General features: G+C 32.6%; 1 protein-coding gene across 1 annotated transcript; it reads right to left on the bottom strand.

The window, feature by feature from the left end:
* Positions 1–363: 363 nt before the first annotated feature.
* On the bottom strand, positions 364–2,972 carry LOC125197472 (cytokinin dehydrogenase 3-like). Its single transcript, XM_048096222.2, has 5 exons — positions 2,330–2,972; positions 1,735–1,862; positions 1,266–1,529; positions 904–1,160; positions 364–805 (listed from the first exon to the last, which is right to left on the bottom strand). Exons 1-5 carry the CDS (start codon positions 2,955–2,957, stop codon positions 496–498), a joined length of 1,587 nt encoding a protein of 528 aa, XP_047952179.2. The 5' UTR covers positions 2,958–2,972; the 3' UTR covers positions 364–495.
* Positions 2,973–13,365: the final 10,393 nt, after the last annotated feature.

The raw sequence follows: 13,365 nt of genomic DNA, 5'->3' as shown, positions 1-13,365 counted from the left end.
TACTTGCAAAAATATAAAATTTTGTGGTTTAGTATTCCATTAATTTCAAACTGACCAAAATTTAATTAAATATCGTGATTTAAAAGACTATTATTCTGAATTAAGAAAAATGTACTTCCCCCTTTATTTTAATAGAAAATTCATCAAACTAAGTCTAGGTGGGGATTTTAAATTCATAGGGTTCATTATCACTTTGATTTAAAGGGATTCGTTTTGTATACGGCCAATTATACTAGTAATTGATTTCTTGAGTAGTTTACAACCCTAGTAAATTAACCATCACTTAATTAGTGTTATGCAATTGATTTAAATTTCATACTTCTAAGGATATATATTGACAATAGTTTATAGGATTAACGAAATTTCATTATTATAATAGATTACATAAAATAACGAAAATAGCACGGTGGAACACAAATTGCATAAAACTTAAGTACTATGCCCTGATTAAATAATTAAAGGACCTAATTATTATTGTTCAAATTCTCTACAAACTCATATTTCTGAGTAAGTAACATGATTAAAAATATTTTGGCCCCTAGACAAGATCATTCTTGGATCGAACTTCATCTTTCTCTCTTCAAAAGTTTTCCATTTCTTACCAAAATGCTTCATCCAATCTCTTCTTGATTTATAATGTGGGAGATACTGCTTGATTTCAATGCCAGCTTCTTCACAAAATTTGATTATTTCATTATTTTGGTCTTCGAAATACCCCAACTCGTGCGGCTCGCACGTGTGGAGAAGCCCTAGAGTGTAGAAGATGTTTTCATCTGGTGTGACAGCAGACATTCTATCATCCCATCTGCAAAATTAGGATTAAAGTGAGCATAAATTGATACTAAGATAAATTAATTAAAGTGTGAAAATTTTATTAGAAAAGGAATTAAATTAAAATATTACTTATTTTTGTTAAAAGGGTAGAAAAGGATGGGTCCGGTGGTTTGGTTATGTTTCCCAATTATGTTCATTAGTACACCGGTGTTAAATTCCGCCACTTTCGACCTCGGGACGAAGAGATTTAGCCACGGGTGCGCCACGGGTTCCGCCTCGGGTTTGTCTAAGTTCCCTACTCTTGCTAGGAAATCCATAAACGTTACATCTCTCTTGAAAATGAATCCATCTACGAAGCTCAAGTTTTCTATTATCATCTCTATTTCCTGTAAAATATTTGATGTTACTAAAAATAGTAGTATAGGACACATGCATGCAAAAAATAGTCATATGGTGTGTGTATTCAGGAAACAGAACTCGTGGGGTCAGACCTGATCAATATTGTTGGCGGTGAGATCATCGTAGTATTTGACGAGTTCGATGGAGTAGAGGAGGCCTTGATTGTTTTTCAAGAGAGTGCCAATTTTGGATTGATGGGAAGATGAGTAGAAAGAAGAAGATCTCCAGTTGTTTGGAGGGCTTTTGTCTGTGAGAAGGGAGCCCTCCACATAGCTTGCTCCTTTTATTGAGATGAGGTGTTCTTGATCTCTTGTGAATTTTGAGAAGTCATTGTATATCATTTTCATCCATTTTGCCTAAAATCAAAAACACATATGAAATGAGTCATGATATATATGGATGTGTTACATAACTTATAGTACTAAAAAATTAGTACTCTACTTATTAGCAAAAAAAATTTCATTTGATTTATAAATCCCACGTCTGTTGCCTTACACAACCGATGCAGGACAAGTTTCGTTACACTAAAGTCGGTAACAATTTGCGTGTATGTGTTCTTACTCTTGTAGGAGCTTTTTCCAGGACAATTCTTGCACGGACTATGATGCCGAACTGGCCGAGTCCGCCTAGAACTGCAAAAAACAACTCTGAATTCATCTCGTGGGAGCACGTTATTAACTCTCCTTTCCCTGATAAAACAACAGACGAACCATTATTGATTCTCTTTTTGAATTAAAAAAAAAAACAAAAACAAAACCCACATATGCCAAAACCAAAAAAGCAAAATTTGCACCACAATAATTGAATTTTATTCCCTATGTTTTGTAAAAGAAAAAAAAGAAGATAGGTAGCACGTGGGAGGTGACAAATTTGATCTCAAGAAATTACCTAGAACCTCAACATATATCACCACTAACAACCACCACTCATTTCATTTCCCAATAATACCCCAAAATCTAAAAGCAAAATTCATCTATTTTTGTGTAGGACCAGTTTAAAATGTCCATATCTTGATCCTCTTCTGTCCCTTGATTCCTAGTATTCTCAAAGATTTTCCCTCTCACCAAACCAACTAGTTTTATGTCACACCCCCCACCCCACCCAAACCCACCCCCCTAAAAAAAAAAAAAAAACTATACTCCATAATTAACAATACCTGTAACAACATCCATTTCAAGAACATTGCTAATCTGAGGTCCATGGAGAAAAGACTGCCCACTAATGCCGCCGTTCGACAGCGTCCCGCCCACCGTCAAATACAAATAATCCGTCCACGAAACCGGCGCGAGGCCGTGCTCCTCCGTACAATGGCGGAGCACGTCCATCCACACCTCCCCACCCCCAAGGTCCGCGTAATGAAACCCTAAAACCGGGTCCCGCGAAACCCTCACTCCTTCCCCGCCCTTTGCCAGGGCGGAGATGTCCACGACCACTCCGCCAGGGGCCATGGCCTGGCCCCTGACAGAGTGGCCGTGGCCTCGGACCGAGATGGGGAAGGGAGAGGAGCAGTTGTTCGAGATTCGGACTAGGGCGATGAGGTCATCGATGGATGAAGGACGAAGGACGGAGAGTGGGGGCTCGTGGACGAGGTTCCCGTAGTCGAGGGAGGCGGTTTCGAGGGAGGAGAGGTCGTTGTGGAGGCGAGGTGCGATGGGGGAAGATTGGATGTGGATTGGGATTGAGGGAGGCCATGGATTGAGCTCACAAGAGATGGAGATGAGGAGATAAGTGAGGATTGTGAAAAGTGGGAGAAATGGGGAGGAAATGAGAGAATTGTTTGTCATTTTCTTGAAGAAAAGGGTTTTGGTGATGGATGAAGAATGTGATGAGAGGGTGTTATTATTTATAGAGTGTGTGAGATTTGTGTTTGGAATTTTTTATTGGGATTATGTTGTAGTATGATTTAATTTTGTGTATTGAAAGAATAAGGGATGGATGCGGAAAATATTTTTAAAAGCTTTAGTTAATATTTTCTTGAATGATATGGGATTTTTAGGTGGAATTGTTGTGTATAAAAATAAAGAAAAAATAATTAAATATTTTAATGTTGAGATAAAGCTATTAATTGTTTTACTAAAAAGTGAACATCCGGATTAGAACAATTTAAAAAGAAGATGGACATTGTAAAGAGTATTTTTTTTCTTACATAAAATATATAGTTCTAAAGTTCTAAGAGACAATCTATATATAAAACTATTAGTTGGGTAATATTTTGACTCTTGGAGTCTTCTTCTACACACTATTTCAGCAATTTCAGTTATTTTTCGTCCTCCAACTTTTTGCATTTCAGCCTTTAGAGGATGTAACAGCTGAATACTATTCACTCTTTCCCATAAATAGATACTATTATTCTTGAATAATAATATGAAAATATTATGAGTACTATTTTGTATGTGAAGGGGTGAGAGAAGTTCATTAGAATATTTTATGTTAACATGAGAGAAAAAATTTTTCTAAAAAAGGAAATATGATATTTATTAGATATATGGGATGAATTAAAAAGAAAAGTGTGATATATATTATGTAACGAGGGATTACAAATTATGATGATTTAAAATGAAAAAAATGACAATTTTCGATGATTTGAAATTACTATAAAAAAGTTGATGGAGGCTTGAGCATCTCATATTTTTTTTTAACTGTCTTAGCCTTTGCCTATATATATTCACAGAATCACATTTGATTTCTTAAGTCATTTTTTCCCTTAGACTTTACTACTTACTTTAAAAATATTCTCTTTTCGTATAGCCTAAATTAATTATTTTGCTTAGATTCTCCTTTCAACGTTAGCTCTGGATTTTTATACACGCACGTGATACTTGTGTGCGCACTATTATTTTAGAATATATAAAATGCGACTTTAGACATATTAATACATGCTAAGTACTCCCTACGATGATTTAGTAATTAGAAACCCGTTTTATTTATTTAACATAGAATATTTTTGCATCAAAAAAGTGTGACGATATATATTTTTATTTACTTCTGACGAATAATTTCATAACCGAACAATTATACGTCCATGTCCTATTTTTGCTAGTACAAAAAGAATTGATCATTCTTCAAGTTCCTTACCCTACCCACGTGGGCGTATTAATGAACTATGAACTTATCATATCTACAATGTCAGATTTAGATGGGGTCCGAAGCTCTTAGATCCCATTGAAGTCGTGCGAGAGCAGAAAAACTCTATTATATTCGATCTTTGGAGTTGTTATCGACTCAATAACTTCATTATCTGCAATAGCCACCATACAATTTTTGCATTTTGATGTCGGTGACGACCTTTTCACTGCCTGACTCCACGCATTCTATTTTTTGAATCTGCGGTGTATATGCGTGAACAATAATGTTGCTATGATAGTACTCTCACTATCCCATTAAAAATGAAACATTTCCTAAAAGGAAAATACCACTATCTCTACTTTTTATACCTCTCTTACTTTATTCTCTTTTTATTAATTCATAAAACAATACTACATAAAATTTTGTACCGAAAAGCAAAGGTTTCATATTTAATGGGACGGAAGGAGTATATTAGAGTTCATTTAAAATACAAATTCTAGATAGAGTATACATACAAGTTATATAAAATCCAAGATTGATAAATTACAAATTAGTGAGCCCACAATGGAAAAGTACATTGTCCCATGAACTTGATCTATATAGGTTCTTGTTTGTGTGTTGCTAGTTTTACCACTTAAAAAAAAAGTGAAAAGTACGCAATATTCCAAAACCACCCATAGAATTAATCTATCTAGTGGGCCTAAATTGCGAATGTGAAGTTAAAAGATTTGAGTCATGAGATGTTATGGGAATTGACGTGACACATTTTTGTAGTTAAGGGATTCTTTTGTTCTACATGAGTATCAATTTTCGAATCAAAGTTTTACTATATTTTTCAATTGTGTACAACAATTATCAAAATTTTGGAAGTGATCTAATTGATAAATTGATAGTATTATTTTCAAATTTAGACCAATCTCACATTTTAAGTAATGGATTGTCACGTTTGCACTTGGCAATCGTAGAGATAACCATATGCTCGTAATATACATTTAATGGTCTGGACACATTTATCGCGTAAAGTGTCTACTGTCTAGTAGTATATCACAACCGCAGAAAATTCTCTTTCTCCTCTTTTTTTTCCCTCGTTCACTGCGTAATTAACCAATAAGAATTAGGTATTTATAAAAAGAATAATACTAATAATAAATTGGCCTAAAAATTATATAAAATGAAACTATAATGGCAAGCACTAAGCAACATGTATAGATTTAGTAAATGGGTGACGATTGCACTTTATTAGTTAAGAATCTCATGAATATGCGGGAAAGGATGAGGAAGCATCTTCTTCATCACCCCAAAGAATTTCTTTTTCACTGTAAAATCAACTTTATAGGTTTTCAAGATAACAACCAATCCCAAAAATTGAAAATGGAATGCAACTTAGTTGGTATAAACAAATCCAAAATCAAATTTTTAGTTGCAAATCTTGTTCCATCAAAGTCAATTCCAGCCCTCTAATTTCCTCTTATGAGTTATGACTATTGTTTAAGAGATAGTAATTAGTATATTTCCTATCAATTAATCATGTTCTAGAAGCTTTATACGAGTTAATTGTGTACATGAAAAAAATCACAATCTTTTAACTTATTTGCAGATTACCACCTTTTATAACTTTTTCAATGTGTTAAAATGTGGTGTTATGATTTTAAATAACGTGCTAGTACAATTTTCTTACAACTAACTGAAACTAAAATATTTATATGCAATAAATTTACTAATAAAGCAATGTGGCTGCCCATAAAAGGGTACTTTTGTAAATTGTTGAAAAAATAATACTAATTAATTAATTGTTCTATTTAATGTTCAAGTCTCTTTGTAGTATTAATTCTACTTATTCTAGAGAGGTTATTTTACTTCAACTTAAGGTATAAATGTAGTACTAATATATTTTTGGTGAACTAAAGTACTCCATGTTTTAAATAAAACCATCAAATAAACTAGTTTTTATTTGAATCGTACTCTAAATATTGATAGCAAAAATATTTATGGGGAAATTGAGTATATATCATAAATAAGAAACGCATGCCATGGGAAAGAATCTACCACTTATTTACAGATAGGAAATCTTGCAATATGGCAAGTGGCGCTGCATCTAAGATTTTGCACTAAATCTTTGATATGCATATGCCTATATATTTAGCCAAAAATAAACAAGGCATTGATATATTCCCTTGTCCCAAGCAAAGATTTTGGCTGAAAATAGAAAGGAAGGGAAATATAGAAAAGAAGAAAGTGCATTGCCATTCAATTCAAATCTTGGGGGATCTGACCCATAGATCACAAGACCATGGAAAAATATATGGTCTCACCTTGTTCATTGTACTCAATCTAAAATGTGTAGTATAGATATAAGTACATAGCAAACGTACATTTATTTTTTTCAAAATGAAAGCTATTTTGAGTTGGTTCCATATTCAAGTGGGAGATGTGATGATTCAAACTTCAAAGTAAAAGCTATCTCACTTTAAATGTTGAAATTAATATGAATACTTTCTTGGGCACCACCTTTCACATGCATTGTGATCACTAGTGGTATATAGATCCAGGATATAATTTTGAGGAGAAATGTTTTGTAACTTGAAGTGAAAGATAGATGGAGGGGAATGAGATTGGTTTACTTCATTGAGGGATAAATATGTAATTTCAAAACTTGAGTTAAAAAAAAATAAAAATGACTTTATTTTGACATATTCTTATTCAAAAAAAGTTTCTGCAAGTTGGATGTCACCATAACATTTCCTGCCGACCTACGGGAAAATTAGACCATCCTGATTCCTGACGATCTAGGGGTGAGAAATCTGTCATTAAACACTTGCACCAAATAAAGTGGTTCTCTTGGTAGTCTGAGGGACGGTGCGACATATCTAGAACATAATTTCATAGGAGGAAATTGAGATGGAGATAATTTTTTACTTTAGTGAGGGTAAAACTGTAATTTCAAAATGTAAGTAAAAAATCTAAAACGACACCGTCTGGTGTCTTCTTAAAAAATGTTTATGCAGATTGCAAGGCGGCTATAGCTTTTTTTTGCCCCTCCCACCCAGGAAATTAGGTCCTTACAGCGGTCTAGTGGGCGATAGCACACCTCAATTCACCGAATACTTGCACTCATAGACCAGACCCTCCTGGAAATTTGAGGGGCGGGGTGTTGTTCCATAAATACTTGCACCCACTGAGTTTCGGGTCCTCGTTTAGCCGAATTTGGTCGGAGTTGGTGGTGCTACCACAGTCATTAGTAATAGCAAGGTTCCAACCAAACGTGAAGGTAAAATGTATGCCAATAAAGTTTGAATGGTCATGGATTCCATATCTCTAAATTTGTACCAAGAAAATCGTAGTCATAGCCATGTTAATTTACATCTACTCTAACGTTTTGTCATCTTTGATAGTGCCATGTAGAGTTCAAAATTACCAAGAATCTTCGACTCGAGTACTATCAAATCCTTGCAATGTGACAACACACTTAGTAAGAATTTTGAAGCCAATAAAAAAGACATTAATGGGCTGTCTATATCGTGCATATCAAACACGAATAAAGTTAGACAACATTGTGATTTAGTAAATATGTTTGGTCGAATGGAGTTTTCAAGTTGTCATTTACTATTAAATTTTGTTTGATATACGAATATTGTTGTTTAATGTTGTAATATAATAAGCTTTAATTGGTGAAGAGGTCACTATATATACAGACAATTTAATTATGTGCTCAGATATTTTTAATTTTGTAGCATTGATTGTAATTGTGCATATGCATGGTTTTTGTAATTGCGACAAATCTCAGTTATATGAAAATATTCCTAGGTCATGGGTCTACATGTTTGTGTGATCACTGTTAAATAATTTCAGGATAAATAAAAAAACTAAAAAAATAAAGTGATGAAGACAATAATAGTACTATGTATAAATAAATGTGAAGACTATATAGAACATAATCACGTGACAACATACTTTACTTACATGTAGAAAACGATGGCATTTTAATGGCCACCACACAAGATTAAATTAGTAAATTTAGGTGTTTAGAGATTCTGTTGAAGGTAACGTAAATCTCCACTAATTACAAAACGTAATAAACATGGAATAAAAATGAAAAAAAAAAAAACTTATAAATGTAGTTTATGTATTGCAATTGTCAATCATCGAAGGTGAGATATAGAATTGATGATAGGAAAAAAAGGAAAAATGAAAAGATTATTGTATTGATTTAATTAAGTTATAGATATGCTCAAAATAGTATATGCAGTTAATTTAACGAAAAATTATAGTATGAATCTATGTTATTTGTTTGTATTAAAACCGTTTTATGATCGGTCATAATGTGATTCCATAGATTTATTGTATTGAATTAATTAAGTTTGTACTACTAGTATGTTTTCTAGAAAATGTATATATTATAGCCAACAACTGATTTTTTTTTTAATTATCTAAACATTAAACATATCAATATTTCAATCAATCATTTTGAGCAAACCTAGCTTGTAGCAATGACCAAACCTATGTAGTAGCAAAGTTGGAGACTAGGCATGATATTCACAAGTGGACATGAATGGAGATTATTTGTGTCAAGCTTTTGTACTTGGATAAGGTTTTGATTCTAAAACAAATGTACGAGGAAGAACTAATAATTTCAAAGTCACTATTATTACACGACAGCAACGAAGCTTTATCGAGCATCGTCGGTGCTTGCTAATTGGTACTAGAGTTGTCAAGTGGGTCGGGACAGGTTGGGCCAACCTAACTCATACTTGGATAGAGTTAGTGGTTGTTGGTTTTATCCGGCCCGGACCTAGGCTATATTGGGCTTGGTTTCTAGTGGACACGTGCTGGCGTGCCTAGTTTGCGTTTAGGTTTTAAAAAATGACACAATTGGAATCTGCTTCAACCAATAGCCCAATCCTGCTTGACTTTACTGTCGGCCCACCCAATTGTCTAAGTCTATTCGGTACTTGGTAAGAGCTCGGTAATTAGCAATGACTCTAATACGGAGCATTTTTTTGCTCGATCGGTAGGTCTATTTTATTGAGCACTTCTGTATGTTTAGCGAATACTTCGGTAAATCAATAAATCAAATCGAAAAACTTGAGACAAATCCCTTAAGTCATTTATTAATTTATAAGTACTTGTTTATTTCCTTTCCATATACTATCAAACGTCCATTAATTAGCTAATTTGTACTACTTTTTATATGATTTTATTGATACTCAACAATCTAAAAGTAAGAATCATCATAAAACTATGAAAGTTGGAGTTTTCAATTCACATCTCATTGCCCAAAACTTTTTTGTCGATTCTCTCATTATTTTGATTTATTTGAATATATTTACCATGCTAGTTAGATTAGGACCATGCGATGCGTTGTCGTCCTCTTTCTTCTGTTTTTTTTTGTTTGATCGAAACATCAATTTATAAGGTACATAAATATTTGTCACATTGCATAGACTTCTATGAGAACCATACATATGTTGTTCAACTAAATCAAACCAGAGAGAAAAGTAAACAATGGTTATGAATGGTAGTAGTATATATAATTAGTTGTGTCTTAACTACTCTACCGCAAGGTAATTAAGGTAGTAATAGGCCTAATAATTCAAACTTCAAATTATTACAAGTTAGTTTTTCGGTTTACATTATGTAGATCACACAAAAAAATATAATGCACCTCTAAATTATACACTATGTGAATAATTAGTTAAAAGCCGGTTTTTGTGTGTAGTGTGGTTGGCATGTTTCCACAACACATGCTTTACATGATCAATGTTTGCTTCATGCATTCTATTTACTTCATAGTATACTAAATATAGATGTAGGCATACATATTCTTATATTTGTCGACATCAATACAAAACGAAGACAGTAGACCTGTGGTGTGATCAATTGCTAACTCTGTTAACTCATAAACATAGTGTATATTAAAAATGTCAACACGATGATATTAAAATGTCAGACGCATAATTTTGTTGACATTTCAATATACTGTGTTGACATTTTAATGTCATCGTGTTGACATTTTTTATACACTGCATTGATGAGTTAGCAGAGTCAACAATTTATAAAGTTAACAATATAACGCACCCCCAATACAAAGTGTATATCAATAATCCTATATTAATTTCAATCTCTTAAATGACAACCTAGTAATGTGCATATCAATTTTGATCTCTTATGAAACGAACTAAAAAAGAAAGTACCATTATTCTTATGGGACAAAGGGAATATATAAAAAGTAACTAATCAATCATCACTAGATGGCTAGCTAGTTAACATTATTACTACTAAATATAATGTTGAGTTTGAAATAATAGTGTGAAAACATCCCTTTCTCTTCTTTGTCGCGCGTGCACAACTTAAAAGTAGAATTTAATTATCTCTAAACATTGGTCCCCTTTCCACGAATATCTCAATCATGCAAACTAATTTGTTCCCTTTAGAATCAACCAAAACCAAATTAATCATGTTTTCAACATTAAATATTATGAACATGCATGCAAATGTGTAAATTGTTTTTCTATGAAAGCTCCAAACACATTTGATAATAGAAAGTCAACAAAAAACCCTACCAATTAATTAAAGTTAAATTGGACGCATTTGTACTATATATAATGAAAATTGAGATATTTAAAATAGAGTAAATTATTAAATAATTCACGAAAGATGGTCAAATTCAGCTACGGCGGCACAAATTCGCCAAAAAAAGGAAGGATTTAATAAAAGTGGGAATTTTAAACTTCGTGGTTTCTTTTCAGGTTTTAAAAAGTGTGACACGGACCAAAGTGTGAGACGGACCAAAATTTGATCATTTTTTTACTATATATTATCTTAGTAAACCTAAGTACCTAACCAAGATGGAGTAAATACTAACATAGAAAATTGAAATCATATTTTGCATTCAACAAAATATTATTTTACACTAATAAGTGTCTTGAGACTTTAGGAGTACAAGAGGCTATAGATTCCTGATGTAGATTTTTAGTTTTTCGATAATAGAAAATTGCATCAAGGCTGCCAATTACATACAACTAATCCAAAATAAAAATATATTATTTGGGCTTAAAAATATTCATTCCTAAACTATGAAGTGACGAAGCCCAGTAACAGATCAATTTTGTTCTACCCTAAATAAAATAAGCAGACCAATTATTATTTTCATGTGGAAGAACTGGGCTTTTAGTTATAACTATTGAGCTCACACAGTATATAATTGGAGCCAATATTTTAAATGCATGTCCAACTTTATAAAACAAATTCACCATGTAACGCTTTATGGGAAACACATAATATATAATATCCAAAATGACACATTTTTCAACTATTTCAATCATTTATTTGATGGTTATGGAAGATTTGAAGTCAAGTCCATTTATCTATTGAAAATTACAATTTGCTCATATCTACCATAGAAAATTATCTTGAAATTTTATAATTAAAATACATGGATTTTCTGAAAATTTTAATAGCCATATTGAGTAGTAAATGCCACACATATATATAGTGAATATACATACTACATGAAGACAAAAAAAATACCACTACTTGAATTGCGACAAATTATTTTAAGCTAACCAAAAACTCGATGCACTATTTATTTGTGTTGGCAATTGAAACTAAAAATATAACATATAACTGTCCCACATCGGTGTCAAGAGAAAACTGAAAGTAGTATATAAGTCTCATAGGCCCTCCTCCTATAACCAATTGGTTTTAGGATGGAACCCATGGATTTCTATCATGGTATCAGAGCGGGTCGCCGACTGTGGGTCAAATTTAACTGACCCAGCAGTATATCTGGGCTGAAACCGAAAAAATGACTGACCCAGCAGTATATCTGGACTTAAAATTTGGGCCAAGTGGTCCAATCGATTAGAAAAAAGTCCAACCCCTCGACGGTTCACCGCCCAACCCCTCCAAGGTGAACCTTGGAGGGTTTGAGGGAGGGTGTTGGCAATTGAAACTAAAAAATATAACATATAACTGTCCCACATCGGTGTCAAGAGAAAACTGAAACTAGTACTCCCTCCGTCCCAAGGAAGATGACCCCTTTCTTGGACGGCACATGATTTTATGCAAATTTATTTTGTGTGTTAAGTGGAGAGAGTAAAGTAAGAGAGAGGGAATAAAGTAGAGATAAAGAGGTTTCCATTTTAAGCAATGGGTCATCTTGATTGGGACAAACCAAAAAGGAAAGTGAGTCATCTTTAATGGGATAGAAGGAGTATATAAGTCTCATGGGCCCTCCTTCTATAACCAATTGGTTTTAGGATGGAACCCATGAATTTCTATCAATTTGTTACTCCCACATCCATGCCATAAATGAAATTTTTGCTATTTTGTGTGAATAATTATGAGAAACCTCTACATACTACCATCTAAAAAACATTATGAAAATTATTGTCTCAAAATACATAGCTTCTAGCTAGCTACTAAATCAATATTTTGCATCTGCACACTAGTGATATGTAGCTAGTAGGAAATCAAACAACAAACAAATTAATTTGTTGATTTTAGATCAATTGTGTATTATTTTACCATAATGATTAACATTACATGATATTTTGTTAATTTTCAAGTAATTATATATTTTCCTTAAATAGTAATTGATGATATTTTCGTTGAATGAACGAAATAGTTTGAGAATATATCCATCGTGAATATCTAGTTTGTGAATTAGATATCCTATATAGATATCATATGTTTGAGTTTCTGCAACAAATTAATTTCTCTGACAAAAATAAATAGTCTATCAAGTTCTTCGTTTATAAGAGTACGCATTTCGAAGATGAGAGATCAATTTGGCTGCGAAGTTTACTTTAATTGACAATATTAATTATGTAAATACTTTTATTCGTTATTATAGTTCTCCAATTTTATTTTTCTTAAATAGATTATATAAAAATAATGAAAGCTTTGGAATATTATAAAAAATCAATGTGCACACTTATATTATTGTTCTGTGAATTAATCATCTATATTATTTTTATATACTGTCTATTTTAATTTCAATATTAAACATGATCCCTTATTTTTTCAGTCAGATTAGTTAATGACCAATTAGAAAATTGACAATTATATTCCTGAAATACACTAAAAAATAATAAAACTACTAATTGACAATTAAAAGCCTAAACA

This window comes from Salvia hispanica, chromosome 4, assembly GCF_029641045.1.
Source record: "Salvia hispanica isolate PSC_SH4W2 chromosome 4, Shi_PSC_v1, whole genome shotgun sequence".
NCBI classification, from domain to species: Eukaryota; Viridiplantae; Streptophyta; class Magnoliopsida; order Lamiales; family Lamiaceae; genus Salvia; species Salvia hispanica.
The sequence above is the reverse complement of the archived record's forward strand: the minus strand, read 5'-3'. Positions and strand labels throughout refer to the sequence as shown.

What these genes read in the sequence shown, in the direction of transcription:
- LOC125197472 (XM_048096222.2), bottom strand. Translation starts at nt 2,957, where the DNA reads ATGACAAACAATTCTCTCATTTCCTCCCCATTTCTCCCACTTTTCACA. An exon ending in TGGAAAAAGCTCCTACAAGA is followed by an intron (nt 1,530 to 1,734) that starts GTAAGAACACAT and finishes TTTTGATTTTAG; the next exon opens with GCAAAATGGATGAAAATGAT. An exon ending in CCGCCAACAATATTGATCAG is followed by an intron (nt 1,161 to 1,265) that starts GTCTGACCCCAC and finishes AATATTTTACAG; the next exon opens with GAAATAGAGATGATAATAGA.